At 42.9% G+C, this 20662-nt stretch overlaps 1 protein-coding gene and 1 long non-coding RNA gene across 11 annotated transcripts; one reads left to right on the top strand and one right to left on the bottom strand.

Moving 5' to 3' along the window:
* Window positions 1-1835: 1835 nt before the first annotated feature.
* Window positions 1836-16255, bottom strand: LOC110488120 (serine/threonine-protein phosphatase 1 regulatory subunit 10). 8 transcript variants are annotated; one of them, XM_036970697.1, is made up of 18 exons: window positions 16102-16255; window positions 14546-15915; window positions 11628-14063; window positions 11392-11500; window positions 11119-11205; window positions 10748-10935; window positions 10430-10513; window positions 10178-10318; window positions 9812-9920; window positions 9390-9514; window positions 8149-8270; window positions 7664-8003; window positions 7083-7329; window positions 6893-6968; window positions 6437-6673; window positions 6086-6215; window positions 4279-4650; window positions 1836-4041 (listed from the first exon to the last, which is right to left on the bottom strand). In XM_036970697.1, the coding sequence occupies exons 3-18, from the start codon at window positions 11638-11640 to the stop codon at window positions 3878-3880; spliced, it is 2544 nt and encodes an 847-aa protein (XP_036826592.1). In that variant the 5' UTR covers window positions 11641-14063; window positions 14546-15915; window positions 16102-16255; the 3' UTR covers window positions 1836-3877. The 8 variants fall into 8 exon arrangements, with proteins under 8 accessions (XP_036826592.1, XP_036826594.1, XP_036826593.1 ...); XM_036970699.1 differs by having other exon boundaries at window positions 13999-14063; XM_036970698.1 differs by having other exon boundaries at window positions 14701-15915.
* Window positions 16256-16639: 384 nt separating this feature from the next.
* Window positions 16640-18141, top strand: LOC110488119. Of its 3 annotated transcripts, none has more exons than XR_002468351.2 (5): window positions 16640-16763; window positions 17153-17234; window positions 17420-17517; window positions 17743-17811; window positions 17982-18141. It is a non-coding gene; the product is annotated as an uncharacterized LOC110488119 (long non-coding RNA). The 3 variants fall into 3 exon arrangements; XR_002468349.2 differs by having other exon boundaries at window positions 17949-18137; XR_005041283.1 differs by having other exon boundaries at window positions 17743-18120.
* Window positions 18142-20662: the final 2521 nt, after the last annotated feature.

Raw genomic sequence — 20662 nt, 5'->3', positions numbered from 1 at the left:
TGGAAGGTTTAGAGGCCATGACAATTTTCGTGAATGTTTTGAGAGATACATGATTAAAAAACATGAGTGTCTGTTGATTTTAGGTCCTGGCAGTTTTGTGCAGACTCAGGATAACTGAGTTTTGGAGAAATACGCAGATTCAAAAAGGAGACTGTAATTTGCTTTGTAATGATCAGGATCTTTTCGTCAAAGAAGTTCATGACTTCATCACTGCTGAAGTGAAGACCATCCTCTCTTGGGGAATGCTGCTTTTTAGTTAGCTTTGCAATGTTGGATTGTTTTTATAATCCTCAATCAGGTTAGGAAAGTAGGCTGATCGAGCAGCAGTGAGGGCTTTTCGATATTGCAAGGTACTGTCTTCCAAGCTAGTCGGAAGACTTCCAGTTTGGTGGAGCGCCATTTCCATTCCAATGTTCTGGAAGCTTGCTTCAGGGCTCGGGTAGGGAGCTAGGTAGGGAGATAATTTCTTGTGACAAATGTTTTTGGTTTTTAGAGGTGCGACTACATCTTGGGTATTACGCAAGGTTCAATTTAGATCCTCAGGTGGTTAACAGATTTCTGTACTCCAACGTCCTTGGGTAGGTGGAGGGAGTCTGGAAGGGCATCTAGGAAACTTTGGGTTGTCTGAGAATTTATAACGCGGCTTTTGATAATCCTTGGTTGGGGTCTGAGCAGATTACTTGTTGTGATTGCAAACATAATAAAATGGTGTTCCAATAGTCCAGGATTGTGAGGAAAAACATTTAGATCCACAGTTTTTATTCCAGGGGATAGAACCAGATCCTGGGTATGACTGTGGCAATGCATAGGTCTGGAAACACGTTGGACAAAACCCACTGAGTCAATGATAGCTCAGAAAGCCTTTTGGAGTGGGTCTGTGAACTTCTCCATGTGGATAGTCACCAAAAATTATAATATTATCTGCCATGACTACAAGGTCCGGTAGAAATTCAGGGAACGCCGTATACGGCCCAGGAGGCCTGTAAACAGTAGCTATAAAGTGCTTGATTAGGCTGCATAGTCTTCATGACTAGAAACTCAAAATATTAAAAAATATATATTTTTAGTTTTTATATACATTTAAATTTGCAGCAAAACATTTTTAGAATCTCTTCTGCTTTTGCGGGATGCAGATATGGTCACTGGAGGAGAGGCCTCATTTAATTTAGTAAATTCATTAGGCTTAAGCCTTGTTTCAGTCAGGCCAATCACATCAAGGTTATGATCAGTGATTAGTTCATTGACTATGACTGCCTTGGAAGAGGGATCTAACATGAAATAGTCCTATTTTGAGTTGAGGCATTATCACAGTATCTTTCAAAAATTATTTTCAGTGAGATTGCTAAAGCAAACACTATCATGTTTATATTTTTCACGACCTAGATCGAGGCACAGACACCGTCTCAATGGGGGAAACTAAGCTGACTTCACTGACTGTGCTATCAGCAGACAGCCTGCCGCCTGGCCTGCACACTTTCTACTTTCTGTACTCTCTGGTGGTACGGATACGGTTTCATCCTTTCCAAACGATTGCGTCTGAAATTGGGCTTGCAACTCGGTTTACCCTCACCCATAAGGCGATAGTTCTCCTCCATATTAGGAGTACAGCGACTGTAATTAATGGCATTGCGTTAATGTCACTACTTAGCTGTTTCTGTAGAAACACACCCAGAATCTGTCAGGGTGAAAAAGTTGAATAAAAAACATAGAGCGAGAACAAAACCAAGCCAGTGATAGATTTGTTAATAGCAGATTCTTGATTAAATGGTTATTAAAAGTTTGGCACGTAGCCAAGTAGCAACAAACAGTACAGCAGCAGAGACAACGCGGATACATTCATTTTAGGACATTTATTAATACATGTACAAAATAAATGGATACAAGAATTTAACAAAAACGTGGACCTAATTGGAGAGATCCAACTCATCAGTATCATATCAAAATAAAAATGCAATAAATCCAACCCAAAACTAAATTTGACATAATTATAGTCCCACAAGAGACATGAAGGCCACGGTTTTCACAGAAAACACTTTGAATTAGTTGACCCAGAGAATGATTCCTTAGTTTTACCCCGTTGGACATAACACTGACCGAACACTGAAGCCCATACAAGCTAATACAGGCCTGTGTATGAAGAAGCACTTCTATAAAAGGGGACTGTGTGTCTGTCACAGGGCATCCAACCATCGCTTTTGTCACATGGAAGAGATATATACTCCTGGTGGTACAGGTTATACAGTTGTTGAAATATAAAAATCACAGAGGCTTCCATTAGACCAGAACTTCATTCACTATAATGTACTCTTCTAGGTAAAAGGCTCAGTCAAATCAAGCAATGCTTTTTCCTGTTGTTCCCCTCTCCTGTGATAGGCTGACCACTAGTACTCACTATCAGAAAACGCAACACGTTTGTTCGTTCAGTGCGTAGGCATTCATCTATGGGTGTTTCAGCTAAACGTTTTCTTAATACTGTTTCATTCATTTGATCTTGAGGGGAAGTGTTTGAGGCAGGCCTTTCTAGAGCAGGAGCTAGATAGTAGTAGAACAAGCAGCGTGGTGGGTCCTGTCCTGACAGTCAGGCTGCCTGGTGGAAACAACTTGGATTTGGCCCTCATCTTTCCTCTTAAAGTGCTTCCTAACTGATAACTCTCTTGCCTATGGGGAAGTTGGCAAACAACATCAAACAATGTTACAATTATTTGGTCGACTTCACATTCATTGTCTTGTTTTCTGTTGAAATCCTACGGTAGAAAAAGTGGCATGTCTTTCTTGCATGCCACTTGGCCGTAAATATGTTTTAAAATGGTGTACTGACCATTGTAATTTGGCCACGTCTTTTTGACTACAGTTTGAAAACTCAGAGGACCACAGCGCTACATTGTCATTCAGGAGGGAGGGTGGGGCTTAGACTCATTCTGGAGCTGACGGTTAGCTAAAGATCCTGTCTGTCAGGGGAACATGGTCCAATAGACACAGCCAGGTCAGGAGTGACGCTACACAACTACAGAACAGAATGATGTTAGAGTAATTTAGCTTCAAGAAGTCCAACTCAATACTGGGGAGATCCTGGAGATGTTTCTATTGATTTGCCATCTTCATTGCTGACCTCTTAGCTCAGTGCTGATTGAAGTAGCAGACAAAGATGTAGAGACAAGTGCATTAGACAAGGCTGGCTGATAGGCTATATGGGAAAGTGACAGACCGCAACCATAAGTCATAGTGGTCATAGTGTCTGGTTACTGTACATCTTCATCAACCTGAAGCAACTGTGTTAAAAATGATCACAATAAAACATTTAAACAAACCTACTAAATGATCATCTCAAAGCTATAGCAGTACCTATACTTTTACAAAGCCAGGGCATGAGCGTCTGTGTATTCTGGTGTACAAGCCATGTCCTCTGTCCCTGATCAAGGGAGTATGAGCGAGCAGGGCAAACAAAAATGGACGTAGGAAGTCGAGAATTTCTTGGGGGGACATATTGTGTTGGTGTGGGGAGAGAGGAAGAGAAAGTAGTAGATAAATGTCTGATTCTGCCCTCTATATTCAGTGTCTTCCTCTGCTACTGGTGAGCCTTCAAATCAAAGTCTCAGTCACACAGTAGGAGAACAGTAGTGGAACTGCTTCTTCAACAGACCTGCAGAAAAATCACATTGAGATTACCAGACCAGAGCAGCTGTTAAGGCTGCAGGACACAGCCTTGTCTGTCTCTCACATTGATGGTCACATTCGACTCTCTTTCTAGCCTGGTGGGCTGTCTGTCTCTCTGTTCCAGTGGTGAAACTAAACCAGCAGCTCATGAATTCGGAGTTCTGCCACCTAGTGGTAGTATCAGGGTATTGTCATGTATTTGTGTTCGAGGTGTGTTGGTGGTCTAGTGCCCGTGTTGGGGTCCGTGGTCATTGTACTGGTTGTGGGCAGGGTGGTTGGGGGGCAGGGGAGGACCGTTGACGCCAGGGTGGTAGAAAGCACAGTTGCTCTCGTAACGGCAGTTTCCTTTCATCATGAAGTGGCGACACACTGGCCTCTTGGACATGTCTGAGAGGAGAGAGAAAAGAACAGAGTTAGTAAACTAGCCAGGCAAACCAAACGTCTGTACTGACTGCATCAAGGCTAGAAGATGGCAAACGGAAATCAACTTCGTCTTTACTTTTATTGCACGATAGTGGGGCAGAGTCCTACATGGGCAACACAGGGTGGTGTTTCAGACTGGCCCTATATGTCTAAAATAAATAACATTTGTAGAAGGAACATTCCCTTTCTAAGTCAACTCACCTCCCATGTTGTGTCCTCCTCTAGGCCCCCCTCGTCCTCTCCCTCTGAAGCCCACCTGTTCCCCTCCTCTCCCTCGGCCCCCTCGGTGGAAGTGGCCCCCTCCGCCCCGGTGTGGGCCCCCCCTCATTGAGTCGTCCCCCCAGTAGTTGCTGTTGTCTCCTCCGTGGCCCTGGGGTGGCGGGGGGCCCATCATGCGGGGGTTGGCGTTGAAGCCAGGGGGTCCATGGTTGTGTGGGGGCGGAGGATGGTTATAGTGGGGGCCTCCAGGGCCCAGGGGCTTGCCTGCAGGAGGGTACCCAACTCCGTTCATGGGCATGCCCATGTTGGGCATGTTGTTCATGCCTGGACCGTGGCCCAACAGGCCCTGGCTCACTGTGGAGGAAAGACATACTTTAACAACCATTCTAGTATGCATATCATGATATACAGTTAAGAGTAGGAGGAAATGTAAGAATATTTGGCTTGTGTTAGAACTAGAGAGAGGAAGGTGTGTATTTATTATGGATCCCTATTAGCTGTTGTCAAGGCAGCAGCTACTATTCCTGGGGTCCAGGACAATTAAGGCAGTTATACATTACAGTACATTCACAACAGATTTCACAACGTATTAAGTGTGTACCATCAGGCATATCTACAACACAAAATCAATGTGTATGTGTGTATAGTCCGTTTGTTATTGTGTGTGTGTGTGTATGCATGTGTCTGTGCCTGTGTTTGTGTTGCTTCACAGTCCCTGCTGTTCCAAAAGGTGTATTTTTTATCTGCTTTTTACATCTCATTTTACTACTGGCGTGAGTTACTTGACGTGGAAAAGAGTTTCATGTAGTCATGACTATGTAGTACTGTGCGCCTCCCGTAGTCTGTTCTGGACTGTGACGAGACCTCTTGTGGGATGTTTTGTGGGGTATGCATGGATGTCTGAGCTGTGCGCCAGTAGTTTAGATAGACAGCTCGGTGCATTCAACATGTCAATACCTCTCATAAATAAAAGTAGTGATGAAGTCAATCTCTCCTCCACTTTTAGCCACAAGAGACTTACATGCATATGATTAATGTTAGCTCTCTGTGTACATCCAAGGGCCAGCCGCGCTTCCCTGTTCTGAGCCAATTGCAAGTCTCTATTTGTGGCACCTGACCACACGTAACAGTAGTCCAGGTGCGACAAAACTAGGGCCTGTAGGACCTGTCTTGTTGATAGTGTTGTTAAGAAGGCAGAGCAACGCTTTATTTTAGACAGACTTCTCCCCATCCTAGCTACTGTTGTATCAATATATTTTGACCATGACAGTTTACAATCTAGTGTTACACCAAGCAGTTGTCTCCTCAACTTGCTCAATGACCACATTATTCATTACAAGATTTAGTTGATGTTTAGTAAATGATTTGTCCCAAATACAATGCTTTTGGTTTAAAATATTTAAACTTATTCCTTGCCACCCATTCTGAAACTAACTGCAGCTCGTTGATGCAGTCATTTCAGTCGCTGTAGTAGCTGAGGTGTATAGTGTTGAGTCATCCGCAAACAGATACACTGCCTTTACTCAAATGTCGTTAGTAAAGATTGAAAGAAAGGGGCCTAGACAGCTGCCCTGGGGAATTCCTGACTGTGCCTGGATTTTGTTGGAGAGGCTTCCATTAAAGAACACCCTCCGTGTTCTGTTAGACAGGTAACGCTTTATCCACAATATAGCAGGGTGTGTAAAGCCATAACACATACCTTTTTCCAGCAACAGACTATGATCAATAGTGTGTTGTGTAGGGGGTTTGTGTGTGCTTATGTGTGTGTGTTGTAAAGGTTTGTGTGTACCTCCGGGCGGGGGTCCAGTGGGGGGGCCCTGGTTCTGGGTCTGCTGTAGAGAGCCCAGCAGCTGTTTGATCTTCTCAGAGAAGTCTGGCTGCTTGATCAGGTCCTCAGTAGACTGGCCACCACTAGCTCCCTACAGGGGAGGGAGGGAGGGGTTAAGCCAAATCATGACAGACTAAAATAAACATCACAGATACACTGGTTACAGGGCTTTTCCGGGGGTACCAGAAGGTGTTTTATAACAGTTACGGTAAACACATTAATACTTGTAATCCTCCAATCATAAAGTTTCTCAATGAGATTACATAATGGCAGGGTTACAAAAACAGGATTAGTTCATGCTATATCACTTACCATGATGGAGGTGAGTAACTCCTGTACGTTGACGGAGGGGTTAGCAGGGGCACCAGGCGTGCCCTGGGCAATGTTGCCTAGGTTACTCAAAAGGTTGTTGGCCCCCAGGTTGCCCATGAGGTTGGCGAGGACGGGGGGCAGCTTGGAGCCCTCCACTCCCCCGGGGCCCACGCCAGAGCCAGGCTGGGACGACGTGTCCATGGGCTCCATGTAGCTGTCATCCACCATGGTCGAGTCCTGGAGAAGAGAGGGAGTTAGTTCACTGGACAGGATGTTTGGAGCATTGAGCGTTATCTTTATGTATTACAGGACTTTAGAACTTTTTTCAGATTCAAAACGGATAACACTTGTAATGTTTCCTATTTTATGTTCAAAACGTTTGGTTGTGCATTCATTTTAGTTGAACACATCTTTCAAACGGCACCAAAGTGATTGACAGAAAAGGGTATATCCCACCTCGTCCAGGGGTATAAGGCGTGGAGGCATGGGTTCGTAGGCCTCAGGCTCTGGTTCATGGGGGCTGTCAGGAACACTGAGGAGAAGAAACAGGAGGTGAGTTTCCGCAATAGAATGTGAGGCATTTTGAGCACCTGGTAACCCACTAGGCTATAGAGATCCATATTTTAAGGTCTGTGTGAATCCGTACCTCTCCTTGGTGAGGAAGATCTCCTGCAGGATGCCCGTCTCGCGGTCCCTCTGTGTGAGTCTCTCTGTGCTATTGGCACCAGCGTTGACCAGGGGGCCGGTGAGGGCCAGGGGCCTCGGGGGGCTCCAGGGGACGCGCTCCTCCATGGAGTCATGGGACAGGCGCCTCGCCATCTCAAACGTGTGGCGGTCCATCATCATCTCTCGCTTCGCCGCTTCGCCAAAGTCCTTGACCTTGTTGACGTTGACTGGAGAGGGGGATAGAGGGAACAGGAGGAAGGAGAGAGGTGCAGAATGAGAAGGTTAGCCATGGCACACAACAGGGATGTGATCACGACAAGATAGAAAAGCAGAAAAAGCTGGATTTTGACAGGGGAATAGGTATTTTTCGAAGATAAATGACAGGAAAGCAGGGGGGGGAGGGGTCACGTCCCTGCCAAAAGACTAAATTTAACAGAAAAGTCAAATGTAAAGTGTTGAGCATGTCTTTATTGGGCTGTTTGCTATCTAGTTTGACTATACAACCACAGTTTAACGTGCAATTACACACAACACCGACCGAAAAAATTGAATTGAAGTTACCGTTAGTTTTTGTTCTCTCACCTCTCTCGGTCTCGTCCAGGTCGAAGTAGAAGTACTGTGTGAGCTGCTCCTCCTCGGCCCAGCGCACGCTCTTCTTCTTCTTGCCCTTCTTGGTCAGCTGACCCTCCTCTTCGCCGCGGGGTTCAGCCAGGGCGCTGGGCTTCTCGCTGCCCGTGTCCATGGCCTCTGGGTCGTCGGCGGGCACGGGCGTCCCGGGTTGCTCCAGGTCTACTGGGACCTCGTGGGGAGGGGTGGTGGAGGCCACCTGGGTCTCTGGGGACGAGGGCTTGGTGCCACCCTGAGGTGAAGGATAGTGAGGTTTACCCTCAAATGGACACGGCTGAGAGGAGGAGGGATGTAAAGAGAGAGAGACGGGTGAATACTCAATTCCATTTGCACGGCCTTCCCATAGATTCAGGTGTAGAGTCAGAATAGCAGAGAGAGTAGTCTGTGCGGTCTGTCTGCTCAGGAAGTTATGTGTTTACCTTGTTTGACGTGGGAGAGACAGCTTTGGGGTCTCTCCCTTCCCTTCCTTTCTTCTTCTTGATCTTGATGAGAGAAACAGGGGCGGAGTTTAGGGCATCCAGGAAGCCTGTACCCTCAAGGGCTGCAGAGAGAGTAGGGTACCTTAGTCATGTCACTAACAGTCAAAATACTGCAGGTTTTGTTGAGGGGGAGATGGGTTTCAAAGTGTGTACTACACACATCACACTATTTTCTCAGGGCTGGGTGCAAAACAACATGTCATGTGAAAGAAACAAATGTGTGTTCATGCTCTGAAACAGTTTGTATGCTCTCTTAGTTTACTGCAATGTTTCAGTCTTGAAGACCTTCCAGTAGTGGAACATTTATAGCAGTGTGTGGGTATCTACCAGGGTTGAGGAGGTCTATTCAATTTCAATCCAGTCAACTCAGGAAGTAAACAAATTCCAAAAAGTTCTCATAGACAAGTACTTAGGATACTTGGAATTTCACGTAACTCCCTGAATTGAAAAGAAATTGACCTCAACCCTGATATATTCTCCATGTTGAGGGGTTAGGTCTAATCTTCTCCATGTTGAGAGGTTAGGTCTAGTCTTCTCCATGTTGAGGGGTTAGGTCTAATCTTCTCCATGTTGAGGGGTTAGGTCTAATCTTCTCCATGTTGAGGGGTTAGGTCTAATCTTCTCCATGTTGAGGGGTTAGGTCTAATCTTCTCCATGTTGAGGGGTTAGGTCTAATCTTCTCCATGTTGAGGGGTTAGGTCTAATCTTCTCCATGTTGAGGGGTTAGGTCTAATCTTCTCCATGTTGAGGGGTTAGGTCTAATCTTCTCCATGTTGAGGGGTTAGGTCTAATCTTCTCCATGTTGAGAGGTTAGGTCTAGTCTTCTCCATGTTGAGGGGTTAGGTCTAATCTTCTCCATGTTGAGGGGTTAGGTCTAATCTTCTCCATGTTGAGGGGTTAGGTCTAATCTTCTCCATGTTGAGGGGTTAGGTCTAATCTTCTCCATGTTGAGGGGTTAGGTCTAATCTTCTCCATGTTGAGGGGTTAGGTCTAATCTTCTCCATGTTGAGGGGTTAGGTCTAATCTTCTCCATGTTGAGGGGTTAGGTCTAATCTTCTCCATGTTGAGGGGTTAGGTCTAATCTTCTCCATGTTGAGGGGTTAGGTCTAATCTTCTCCATGTTGAGGGGTTAGGTCTAATCTACTACTGTACATGCAGTAAAGGGGTCCATAAGTACATACCGATTTCTGTTGAGGTCTTACGTTGTGCCGGGATGATCTTCACCTTGATCTCCTTGGTGTGGTTAGGAGTGGTGTTGAGGGGTTTATACTTCTTCTCCACAGGGGGAGGGTCCAGAGGACCAAAACTGGTAGAGAGAAAGACAAGAGAAACATGTTAAATTTGACTCCATATAGGACCCAAACTGGTAGAGAGAGATACATGGGAGAGGTTCAGTGAGTAATAGTTCCAATATATTCATTACAAATGGCAAAGACAGGTTTGGTCAATACTCTCATTAACCACCTAGGGGGAAGCACTGAGCAGTGTTTTATGTTGTGGTTAGGCAATTTTTGTATCCTGTTATTGCCTGGTAAAACGCAGAAGGACGATGACTATACACAATATGAACAAAGCTGTTATTACTGTCTGAAGTGTAGGTTACCTGGGTCTCTTGAGGACTTGGGATGGTTTGATATTGTACTTGTCTCCCAGCTGGAGGGCCACGGGGGGCTTCTTGACTGGGACAGGGGAGGGAGCATCCATCTCCAGGCCTGGACAACAACAAACAGGACAGGGTCAGATCAGGATATTATATAGTCCAACATCCAGCACTTTTGCAACAGCAGGAGCTTCATCCCTACAGCCAGAAACACAATTACTTCTTCATTTGCATATTGCTGTTGCCTGTCTTTTATCGAAGGACAACCTTATACACAGAATCATATTTTGTAAATGAAACTTTGTGATAAACTGAGGACAGGGTGTGCGTGTAGTTTGACAAGATGGCGGTGAAGGGAGCGTAGTCTACCTATGGAGCGGATCTTAGCATGGCTGGGAGCGTGAGCTTTGGGCTTCTCCCTCTTCCTCTCCTCCTCCGCTGCCTTCCCTCCATCAGCCGCCTTCACCTCTCGGACTGGCACTTTCCCCTCCTCCTTCTTCCGTTTCTTATCTAAGAGAGAGAAAGAGGGTGTTATGTAAACTGAGATTACAGGGGAGCGGAGAGTTAACGAGAGGAAGAAAGTGAAAATGAGGGAACGAGGGATAGGAGAGTAGTCGTTACCTGCAGGAGAGGTGGCGGAGACACTCTGGGAACGGATGGTAGCCATCCAGCCATCCACCAGCCCAGCAGACAGCTTCCTCAGCTCTGAGAGACAGAGACAACATTAGTTGCAAATCAACCTCAGACACGATCATAAAAAAAAATGTACATCTACTGCATAGATACCACCACTAGGAACTGTATCATGAACTTTTGGTTTGTGAGAAAGTGAGTTACAAATAAAATGCTAAACTATTTCCTCATAGAGGTCTATTTAGTCAGCTCAGTGTATTGAAGAGGGTGGCACGCAAGAGAAATGAAAGTTGTTTAAAAACATACCCTCAGTCTCTCCAGTCTTGCTGAGCTGCTTGACGAGCTTGGCAGTGTTGTTCTGTTTCAGGTGGTCTACAGTGAGGGGCAGTTTCTGCAGCGTTAGCAGGATGAGCTGTAACAGGGGGGTGTTGTTGCTAGATTTGGAGTAGGTCAGCCACGCGTTCAGCAGCTTGTAGCCTCCCACTCGAATAAACCTGGATGGAAGAGTCAATCAAATTGAATCTAAATGGCCCATTTTCAAAGCGCTTTACAGTAATCTGGCCTAGACCCCCAACCCCCCAAAGAACAAGCAGTAGCACAGTGGCAGAAAACTCCCTAGTGAAGTTACTAAACAAGTTACTAAACAATAGATGACATAAAATGGGAGTAGATCTTACCGGTTGAGAATGTCATGGGACTTGGTCTGCAGTAGGATATTCAGGTACATACACCTGCTCACCATCTTGTGAGAGCCCTTCATGAGACTGTGGAGAAAAGACCAAGAAAACCAATGGTCAGAACAAGAATGCTACCATTACGGTCTACACTGGCAACTCAAAATAATGTCAAAATAATTCATGAAAAACACTAAACATTAAAAGCTGGAAAAATGTTATACAAGTTCAAAAGCACATCATAAAAGTAAAAAAAAATGGCAGTATGTTAATTACCTGAAAACTTTGGGGACACCCTCCAGGCTGCGGAGCTCTCCATCTTTCCCCAGCAGGTTCTCTACTCCCTTTAGGACCTCCCTGGGGTCCACTGGGCCCACTGCCATCTCTTCTCAGAGAGGAAGAGACAAACATACTTTACAGGATATCATCAAATCGTATAACTCTGGTGCTTACTAAACAGTTATTGTTATATTATTTTTCAATGTGCTGCTAAAGTGATGTTTGCACTGAACTGCATCCAGGCATGTCAGATTTGACTTTGTTTTGGGAGGGATCCTTGGAACTGACACCATCCGTTCATCTCTAAATCCTGCAAAAAGTAACGGCTTACAGACGATTCAACCTAGGTACTAAACCATAAGACATCTCCAAACTTCACTCTACCACACGACCGACCAAGGCTGAAATCCATACTGCAGTTTGTACTGTTTCCTTCTAGCTACAAAGCCGAGAGCAACATCACAGTGGGCCGAGGTCTACGTCAAAAATACCCACATTGCTAGATCTTCAGCTACACTGAAATCTGTGAAAACAAGGAAAAGGGGGGCAGTGACAGTCCCAACTAACCCCCCAGCCAAGGTGCTGCCTTCGCATTCCAAATTATGCACTAGTGAACACCATGACTCACTGATGTGTTGCCTCATTCTTTAAAAAAAATGTGCAATTCATTTTCTCCGGAGGGATAGATTGGTCTGTTCTGTGGGGTTATTCCCAAAGCCGAGGGAGAAGAGGTAATGACTGACAGGGCCTACTGTCCCTGTTCTCCCAGCAGCTCCGGGAGGATTCCCCTAAGACAGCAGGGTAGAAGCTAATACAAAGACTGCTTATAGGCCATGCTGCTAGTTCATTTTCTCTATGTCAGTAATTCAATAGAACAGAGAGAGAGAAAATGTGCAAGGAGTCAGTTCAACACCAGACATTATGGGAAAATGACAGGTTGGGCTGTAGTTTAGAATAGGTTCATGTGGACTTCCCCCAAGGCCGGCGCAATACATTCAAGTAGCTATGCTTTATTCAGATTATTAAAACATTACAAAATAAGTTTCAACAAAACCTTCCACTCATGATTGCCTTCATAATATGTACAACATAAACAAGTTCATGGTAAGTGCAAATTAAAAACAGATGAGTGATTAGGCTTGGATATGAGGAAACAACCAGTAAACCTACAGTGGAGGGGAAATGAGTCATTGGGCTGAGGAGCAGCCTTGTCAACCTGCCATTTGTACTGTTCTAGTCTCAGAGAAATTACCTATTGAATGTCAATGGTGACGAGAGCTGTAGAAGCTAGAATATGTTACTGATGATGTTCTGGTAACAGACGATGCTAGTCTACGTTGTGTGGGTGGGTGGAAAATACCATGAGTAGCTTCCCCCTTTACTAATAAGACACATATTGGAAGCTAAACACTGAAGCACACACAAGGAAGGCCCTCAAACTGAAAGTCTACAGGTATTGTTTCAGGCTTGCGGTGCACTAAACTGGTAGTTGGAATGACTGACCAGCTCCTTCACTGATAGAGAAGGGTGCAGTCACTTTACCAGTAGTCTCAGGTAGCACGGGAACTCCAAGGAATACAGTTGGTTGAACAGAGCGCAGAAGAAGCCTATTCTAAGAAATGCATAGTACTATTAATTTCAGTTATCTAAGGAACATATTTAACTTTTGTGTGTGTTTGTAAGTATAAATAATTATTTTGAAAGTAATATTGAAGTTATTTGAATTGATATTGTAAGTATTGGTTTTGTAAGTGGTTGACCTCGCACATACATCCCTTAAAGTGTACAGGACTATGTTAATTGCCTATGATTAACATTAAAATAAAGGGAATGTTTCATCTGAAGCATAACCAATGACAACCCCCTTGGTTCAATGGTCTGCCCCATGGAGCAGTGGATGAATGTTTTAGCATTTACTGCCACCTATAGCTTAGTACAAGGAATTACAAATTGTATCAAATGTACAAGCACTACACCTCCATGCAAATGTAGACAAAAGAAATCCACACATTTCAATGTACTAATTAATGAATACATGTATCAAAGCAAATGTATACAAATATATTTAAAAATGTCAAATTCACCAAAAGAAAGTAATTTAATTTGGCTATGAATATATTTGAAATGTATACTTAAGCTGAGCAGGAGATTGGCTCAAGTACAGGTGGGTGGTTAAAACAAGAATAGTTAACAGAAAATACCGACGTCATATTACTGTGCCATATAAAAAGAGAACACTGGTAGACCGACCTCAGTTGAGAATCCAGTGACTATAGATGGATCCTTTACGTATAAAAAAATAAGTCAAATCTCCACTAACCTATTAAACCAATACAGTAAAATAGGAATAGAATTTTTACTTAGCCTTGCTCAAACCCAAACTATGCATAATCATAACACTAACAGCAGGGGCGGGACTTCTGCATGCATTTTCCTCATTGTTCAGTGCATAACTGAACCCTTATCATGTTAATATTTTAAGTCATTATAATATGGTTATGACTATTCATTATTTACTTTGAATTACTGTATCCAGGTATTGCTTGGATAATATCCAAGTATTTCATTTTGAAATGCCATGTGAGGAAATCAGTTTGGTCTTACCCGATTAACTGTAGAAGTTTTATATAGTCTCAGAACTCCACAACACGGGAAATAACACACAACTCCTGAAAATGTCACAACTGTTACACACGCACACAGTCAACAGAATGAAGTTATTGATAAGACAGCCTAGTAAAGAATAATTCAATGGGGGAGAAGTCAAGTAAATTAATATTCATACACACACACACACAATTGCTTTGCTGTATTTACTCAAATATATAGCAATGCAGTTGAAAAGGGGATATCACATGTTATCATTTAGCTACAACGTAACAAATACTTGTCACACTCGCTGAAACCCCTGCCAATAAATAGCAAGCAATTTTTGTTGACATAATATTTTAGTAGTTTAGTTTTAACCCTGGTTGACAATCATTATTATATAAAATAAACACTTTTGTCCTATGGGGTCAATGTTACTGCTGTTTGTAGCCTATGCCAATCAGATATCCTAAAATAAATGACTTGTCACAAATAGAAAATAATGGAGGGAAAGCCTGTAGATAATCAAATTACTGAAACTGTATATGCCTTACAAACGCACCACGGTTATATAATTAAATATCACGCAGCTGGGAGCCCTTTATGACAAATGGTATGTCATTGCAATGCACGCCCTACCATACCACCAGAATAAAGATCCCGTTCAATGACCGAGTTCAGGCTAGGGGAGTTCGCCGTAAAAGGGGAAAAACTAACCCGTTATACAGACAATCCATCTAGGCCCTGCCCTCTTTTGTTAACTGCTTCGTGGCTGCAACAGCCTCGAGAACATAAAGAACAATGTATGCCAGCTAACCCGGACACAACACAGCTAGCATACTATCACATTTGCACGGCCGGAGAATAATTTACAATTGACAAAAAACGAGAAGGTATCTATAGCTGTAACATGCGATAAGGACATCGCGAGAAGAAAGTCGTTCCACTATTCTGGGAAGCCAAACACATGACTGTCGCTCCATATAAACACAGTAGCCATTATGGCTGCATGTTCTGCAAGGACAAACGACAACAAGCCCGCCATTTTGATGTAATTCCGACACCACCGTTCTGCCTTTTGTAATATTTCGAATGGACGTTTCCCTCCCTTGCGCATTTCAATAAGGCAATCTTTATCCTTAGATTGCCGTATACATATCGTACACCTGGGGAATGTAGGAATGTATTTCCTGCTCTAACCAGATCGACGATACAACGTTGTCGCAAACTACCAAAAGTCCGTAATCTTCAATCTAAGCAATCTTTATGTATAGATTGCGGTAGGTGTAAATTCCAAGGATCTCTCCCCTATTTAGATTTAAAAAAAACATCCAGATTCATAGGCAAAAAAATATTTCCTACGGCAATCTTTATGAGTAGATTGCTTATGATTAACTTAAAACATGTGTTAGTTGATTTGTATCAGTCTCACACACAAAGAACCGGAGCGTTTCCACTCTGCACTTTCCTGTGTGAGCTCATAAACTATCGTTAGCCTTCGCTGCATTTGAACTACAAAAAAACAGCTAACCACGTACGGAGAACAACTAGCACACTTGACATTTAATCTACGACTAAACAATTAATAATTTCGTGAATTTAGGTTCAGATTGCTTTGAAAATAAACACTTACTATAAATACTTCAGCGTCTCGAGTAGCTATATTACTACTGTATATTGTGCTTTACAGCAACAGATCTCTTGTTACATCAGTTTTATATCGTTAACCGTCATGTTTTTATAACGTTAACAATCTATGGCTGGAACAAACTGGTTTATGGGCGGGGTTGTGGCAGCTAAAAACTAGCTTTTCCCTCTGGAACAAACTGGAGGCAAAAATAGTAATCAAATGTCCATTACTTGAAGAAAAAAAACTGTTTTTTTTTGAATAAATGTTCAAAGTCCTCGACGGCCACTCTTCCTTCAAAATACCTGAAGGGGAAAAAAAGAGCAAACAAAACGAAAAATACATTTAAGATACATTCACTTGTTTTCTTCGTGTGTTCATACACACCTTAATCTTAAAATAGCTATGTTATGATGGAATATGATTAAAATAAATAATTGCGCAGTCGTTTTTGTTCCAAAACTAGCAGTATTTCTTTCGACGTTACTCACCTCAGAACAAATCCAGGAATGAACTGGAAGGGGAGGGGCTTGGTATTTATACCCTGTGACGTTTTTGACGTCATATGCGTTTTCGCGCATGCACTTTATGGGTTTTTCATGGTAACAAAATGGAGTTTTGGTGACGAGCTGTTGTAGAACGACCTTCATCAGTGTTTTCTGTATGTGCCTTCAAGGATAGAAAGATGGCGCTGCACGTTTTGTACATTCTCTTTTCAATTTACCTCACATCCCAAGTCTATTGTTGCTTATCTAAACAAATTGTAATGAGTACCAGTGCTAACTCACAAAATATGTTGCTTGTATTGAGTCATAATATCACATTTGGGTATAAATTCGATTGTAATATTTTTACAAAATGGCTGCGATGCACTCGAGCATGCTGCCTGCCACACCCTCGGACACTATCAACACCTTGCCGTTTAATTTCAAATGATTAAATGAATAATTAACTAAAATTCATAAGATAAATGAATTGGAGTCCAAATGGAAAGTCTTTGACCATGCACAAAAATAAATGTGCTACTTGCCCTTTCACCTGTAACCTTTCAACCCTTAGTTGTCAAAGGCAAAATGGCAGCGTCCATACCAAGTATTGAAAGGATTTTATGCCGTGTGTCCGCTTTACTTTACAGAATATTCTGCAGAATCTGGTATTTGACAATTATTGTCTATAGTACATCAGATAAGCAAAAGCTTGGACGTCTGCTGCACACACACATCACGAAACAGTGACCGAGCTAAAGTAACGCGTTAAACACTAGCCAGCTACAGCTAGCGGAAGTTACAGAGTTAGCTAGCTAGCAACATACCTAAATACATACCAGTACCTTACTTTATACATTGTGCATATTTTATCTTCACTGTACATCATCCAATGCAACCCCAGTAATATGTTTCACATAGAACCAGTCTATGAAAATGTATCAGCATCATTGTCTTGTGTACAGTACACTGTATTTGCAAATTTCACACTTGACTGGCAGAGTTAAATTAAGGTTAGGTAAAAAAAAAAAAAAACTGACAGTCACTGTGTTTCCAGGTGTGCAGTCCAGCCTGTCGGTGCACTGCAGCCTGATACCCCCAGTGATGCAGTGGAGGCTCTTGCCACCGACAGAGCAAAGGTATGGAGATTAGAGTTTGAATTTCTTCTCTGTGCACTCTGCTGTATTTTCTAAGGGATGGTTCCTCGGAACCAGATTAAGCCTACTCCTGGTTCCTGCACTAAAAAGCATGCTCAATGGAGTGTAATTTAAATACTGTTAATCCATCCATATCTGTGACCATTGACTACCTCTCCTATCACTAGAGTACATAGAGCGCTATGGACAAGTCCAGTGTGGTCTGACTACAGGAGGAACCACAAAGGAGGGATCCCCCCTTCAGAAGACACACACAACCTACATTGTAAGTGTAACAGAGATGGTTCTGTAATCTTGCCTGAAACCTGGATACTCTCTGAGCTATTGTTTAGGCTTTGGGGAGTGCACAGATGATCAGAGGATGTCTACCATGATGCGGTCTGCTTTGTATTAGGCTATGTAACGCCATATTATTATTATTATTGTTATTATATTCTCAGACAGACGTGACTGCAACCTCTAATCACTATTTCTGTTTTGTTTTGATCAGAGATGAGACAAGATATTTGGGAACCCCCATCCAATTTGCCGAGACCCCAACGTCATCATCCACTATCAGGTTTGGTCTCTCACATTGACTTATGGAATGTACACACACACACACACAATCATTATGAGAGATGGAAAATTAGATGGTATTTCCTTTGATTTTGTGAGGTTGATTTTAACAAGCTATTCAATGTTATGTTTGGTAAGCAATGGACCATTGTCTTTCTGCAAAATGTGAAGCTGCTGCAACAGTTTATCAGTCCATATACCAAGATTGAACTCTTTGGCCTGAATGCCAAGCATCACATCTGGAGGAAACCTGGCACCATCCCTACAGTGAAGCATGGTGGGGGCAGCATCATGTTGTGGGTATGTTTTTCGGCAGCGGGGACAAGGAGACTATTCAGGATCGAGGCAAAGATGAACGGCGCAAAGTACAGAGAGATCCTTAATGAAAACCTGCTCCAGAGCGCTCAGGACCTCAGACTGGGGTGAAGTTTCACCTTCCAACAGGACTACGACCCTAAGCACACAGCCAAGACAACGCAGGAGTGGCTTCTGGACAAGTCTCTGAATGTCCTTGAGTGGCCCAGTCAGAGCCCGGATTTAAACCTGATCGAACATCTCTGGAGAGACCTGAAAATAGCTGTGCAACGACGCTCCCATCCAACCTGACAGAGCTTGAGAGGATCTGCAGAGAAGAATGGGAAAGACTCGCCAAATACAGGTGTGCCAATCTTGTAGCACCGTACCCAAGAAGACTCTAGGCTGTAATCGCAGTCAAAGGTGCTTTAACAAAGTACAGAGTAAAGGGTCTGAATAGTTATGTAAATGTGATATTCTTTTAAATACATTTGCAAAAATTTCCCCAAACATGTTTTTGCTTTGTCGATATTGGGTGTTGATTGTGTGTAGATTGATGAAGAAAAAAAAAAAAAATAGTCCATTTTAGAATAAGGCTGTAACCGAACAAAATTTGGAAAATGTCAAGGGGTCTGAATGCTTTCCGAAGGCAATGTTTGTGTTCAATTTATGTCATGTGAAAACAATTCTATGAATGAATCTGAATCAACCGTGATGATTTCAGCAGGTGTTATCTACATTTTGCGTTGGACTTGTAACCGAAAGGTTGCAAGATCGAAACCCCGAGCTGACAAGGTGAAAATCTGTCGTTCTGCCCCCGCCATTGAAAATAACAATTTGTTCTTTACTGACTTGCCTAGTTAAATAAAGGTAAAAAATATATATATATAAAAGAAAAAAGCTTGCTGGTTTCATCGAAATAAGTTGTCTTTGATTAAATTAATTTACACAGTTGACACAGCCAAGAATCTCACTTTTTGTGAGGTTTGAGCTAACCAAAGTGGCACATTTTATATTGTTATTCTACATTTGTATCCAGGAGTGTCAGAAACAGAAAAAGTAACTCAATCAGGCGATTGCCGTTGCTAGAGACCAGGTTAAGTTCAGCTTCTGTGACGCTGGAGCAGTACAAACATATCTATCCTACCCTGCCTTTCTAAAGTCTTCGAAAGCCAAGTTAACAGATCCCCGACCATTTCCAATCCCACCGTACCTTCTCCGCTATGCAATCTGGTTTCCGAGCTGGTCATGGGTGAACCTCAGCCACACTCAAGGTCCTAAACGATATCATAACCGCCATCGATAAAAGACAATACTGTGCAGCAGTCTTCATTGACCTGGCCAAGGCTTTCGAATCACCGCATTCTTATCGGCAGACTCAACAGCCTTGGTTTCTCAAATGACTGCCTCGCCTGGTTCACCAACTACTTCACAGATAGAGTTCAGTGTGTCAAATCGGAGGGCCTGTTGTCCGAACCTCTTACAGTCTCTATGGGGGTGCCACAGGGTTCAATTCTCAGGCCGACTCTTTTCTCTGTATATATCAATGATGTTGCTCTTGCTTCTGGTGATTCTCTGATCCACCGCTACGCAGACGACACCATTCTGTATACATCTGGTCCTTCTTTGGACACTGTGTTAACAAACCTCCAATCAAGCTTCAATGCCATACAACTCTCCTTCCGTGGCCTCCAACTGCTCTTAAATGCAAGTAAAACTAAATGCATGCTCTTCAGCCGATCGCTGTGGACTTCTCAGGGGGGGACTATTCCAACTCCCATGACGCAGTTGGCTCGACCCCTCCATGACCCCTTAGTATAGGTGGTCTAGAAGACCCACAATACCTATTTGACATAGACTAGGGCATATCAGAGGAATCATGGTGAAATTATTTTTTTATTTCGGCTTTCTGGAAGTAGTAGAGCCCTATGCATAAAAGTACTGCCATTTCCTGGTTGCTAAAATTCTAATAGTTCGTCTAATTTCAGTTTGTGATTAAACAACTGCTGTGAAATATATTTTCCTTAACCAAAAATATTGGATTTTCAGCTGTTTGAAGCTGGTGTACAAAAATGAAAGTAAAAGATACAAAAATGAATCTTAAGCACAGAAATATCGCACGTAGAACAGAACTACCACTTCTTGGACTTGCTTTCAATGAGACAACAGATCTATATAACACTTCTATGTGTATTTGGTCAGGTAGCCCAAAATCACATATTGCAGATTTAAAACAAGAATATTGTGTTTTATTTGTTTGTTTTCATGGCAACATAGGTTTTTTTAATTGCTTTTGGGAGTGTGGGAGGGTAGCAGTTGCAATTTTGATAAAGCATCACTGATTAATTCCAGCCTCTTCTCACAGGCTACAACTTAAAATCCAATTAATGTTCCTCACATGCTTCGCAGACAATAGGTAGACAAACAGTGACATGCTTACTTACGGGCCCCTTCCCAACAATGCAGAAAAATAACAAGGAATAACTGTAACAATAACTTTGCTATATCCACGGGGTACCAGTACCGAGTCAATATGCAGAGGTACAAGGTAATTGAAG

This window comes from Oncorhynchus mykiss, chromosome 32 (genome assembly GCF_013265735.2).
Source record: "Oncorhynchus mykiss isolate Arlee chromosome 32, USDA_OmykA_1.1, whole genome shotgun sequence".
NCBI classification, from domain to species: Eukaryota; Metazoa; Chordata; class Actinopteri; order Salmoniformes; family Salmonidae; genus Oncorhynchus; species Oncorhynchus mykiss.
Note: the sequence above shows the minus strand (reverse complement) of the source record. Positions and strands in the feature narration are given on the sequence as shown.

Bases quoted from the DNA above. Each gene is read 5' to 3' on its own strand.
- LOC110488120 (XM_036970696.1), bottom strand. The intron at 7,330-7,663 runs GTAACTTCAATT...CCCCCTCTCCAG, and splicing joins TGAGAGAACAAAAACTAACG to TCAACGTCAACAAGGTCAAG. The intron at 6,674-6,892 runs GTGGGATATACC...TCTCTTCTCCAG, and splicing joins GCCTTATACCCCTGGACGAG to GACTCGACCATGGTGGATGA.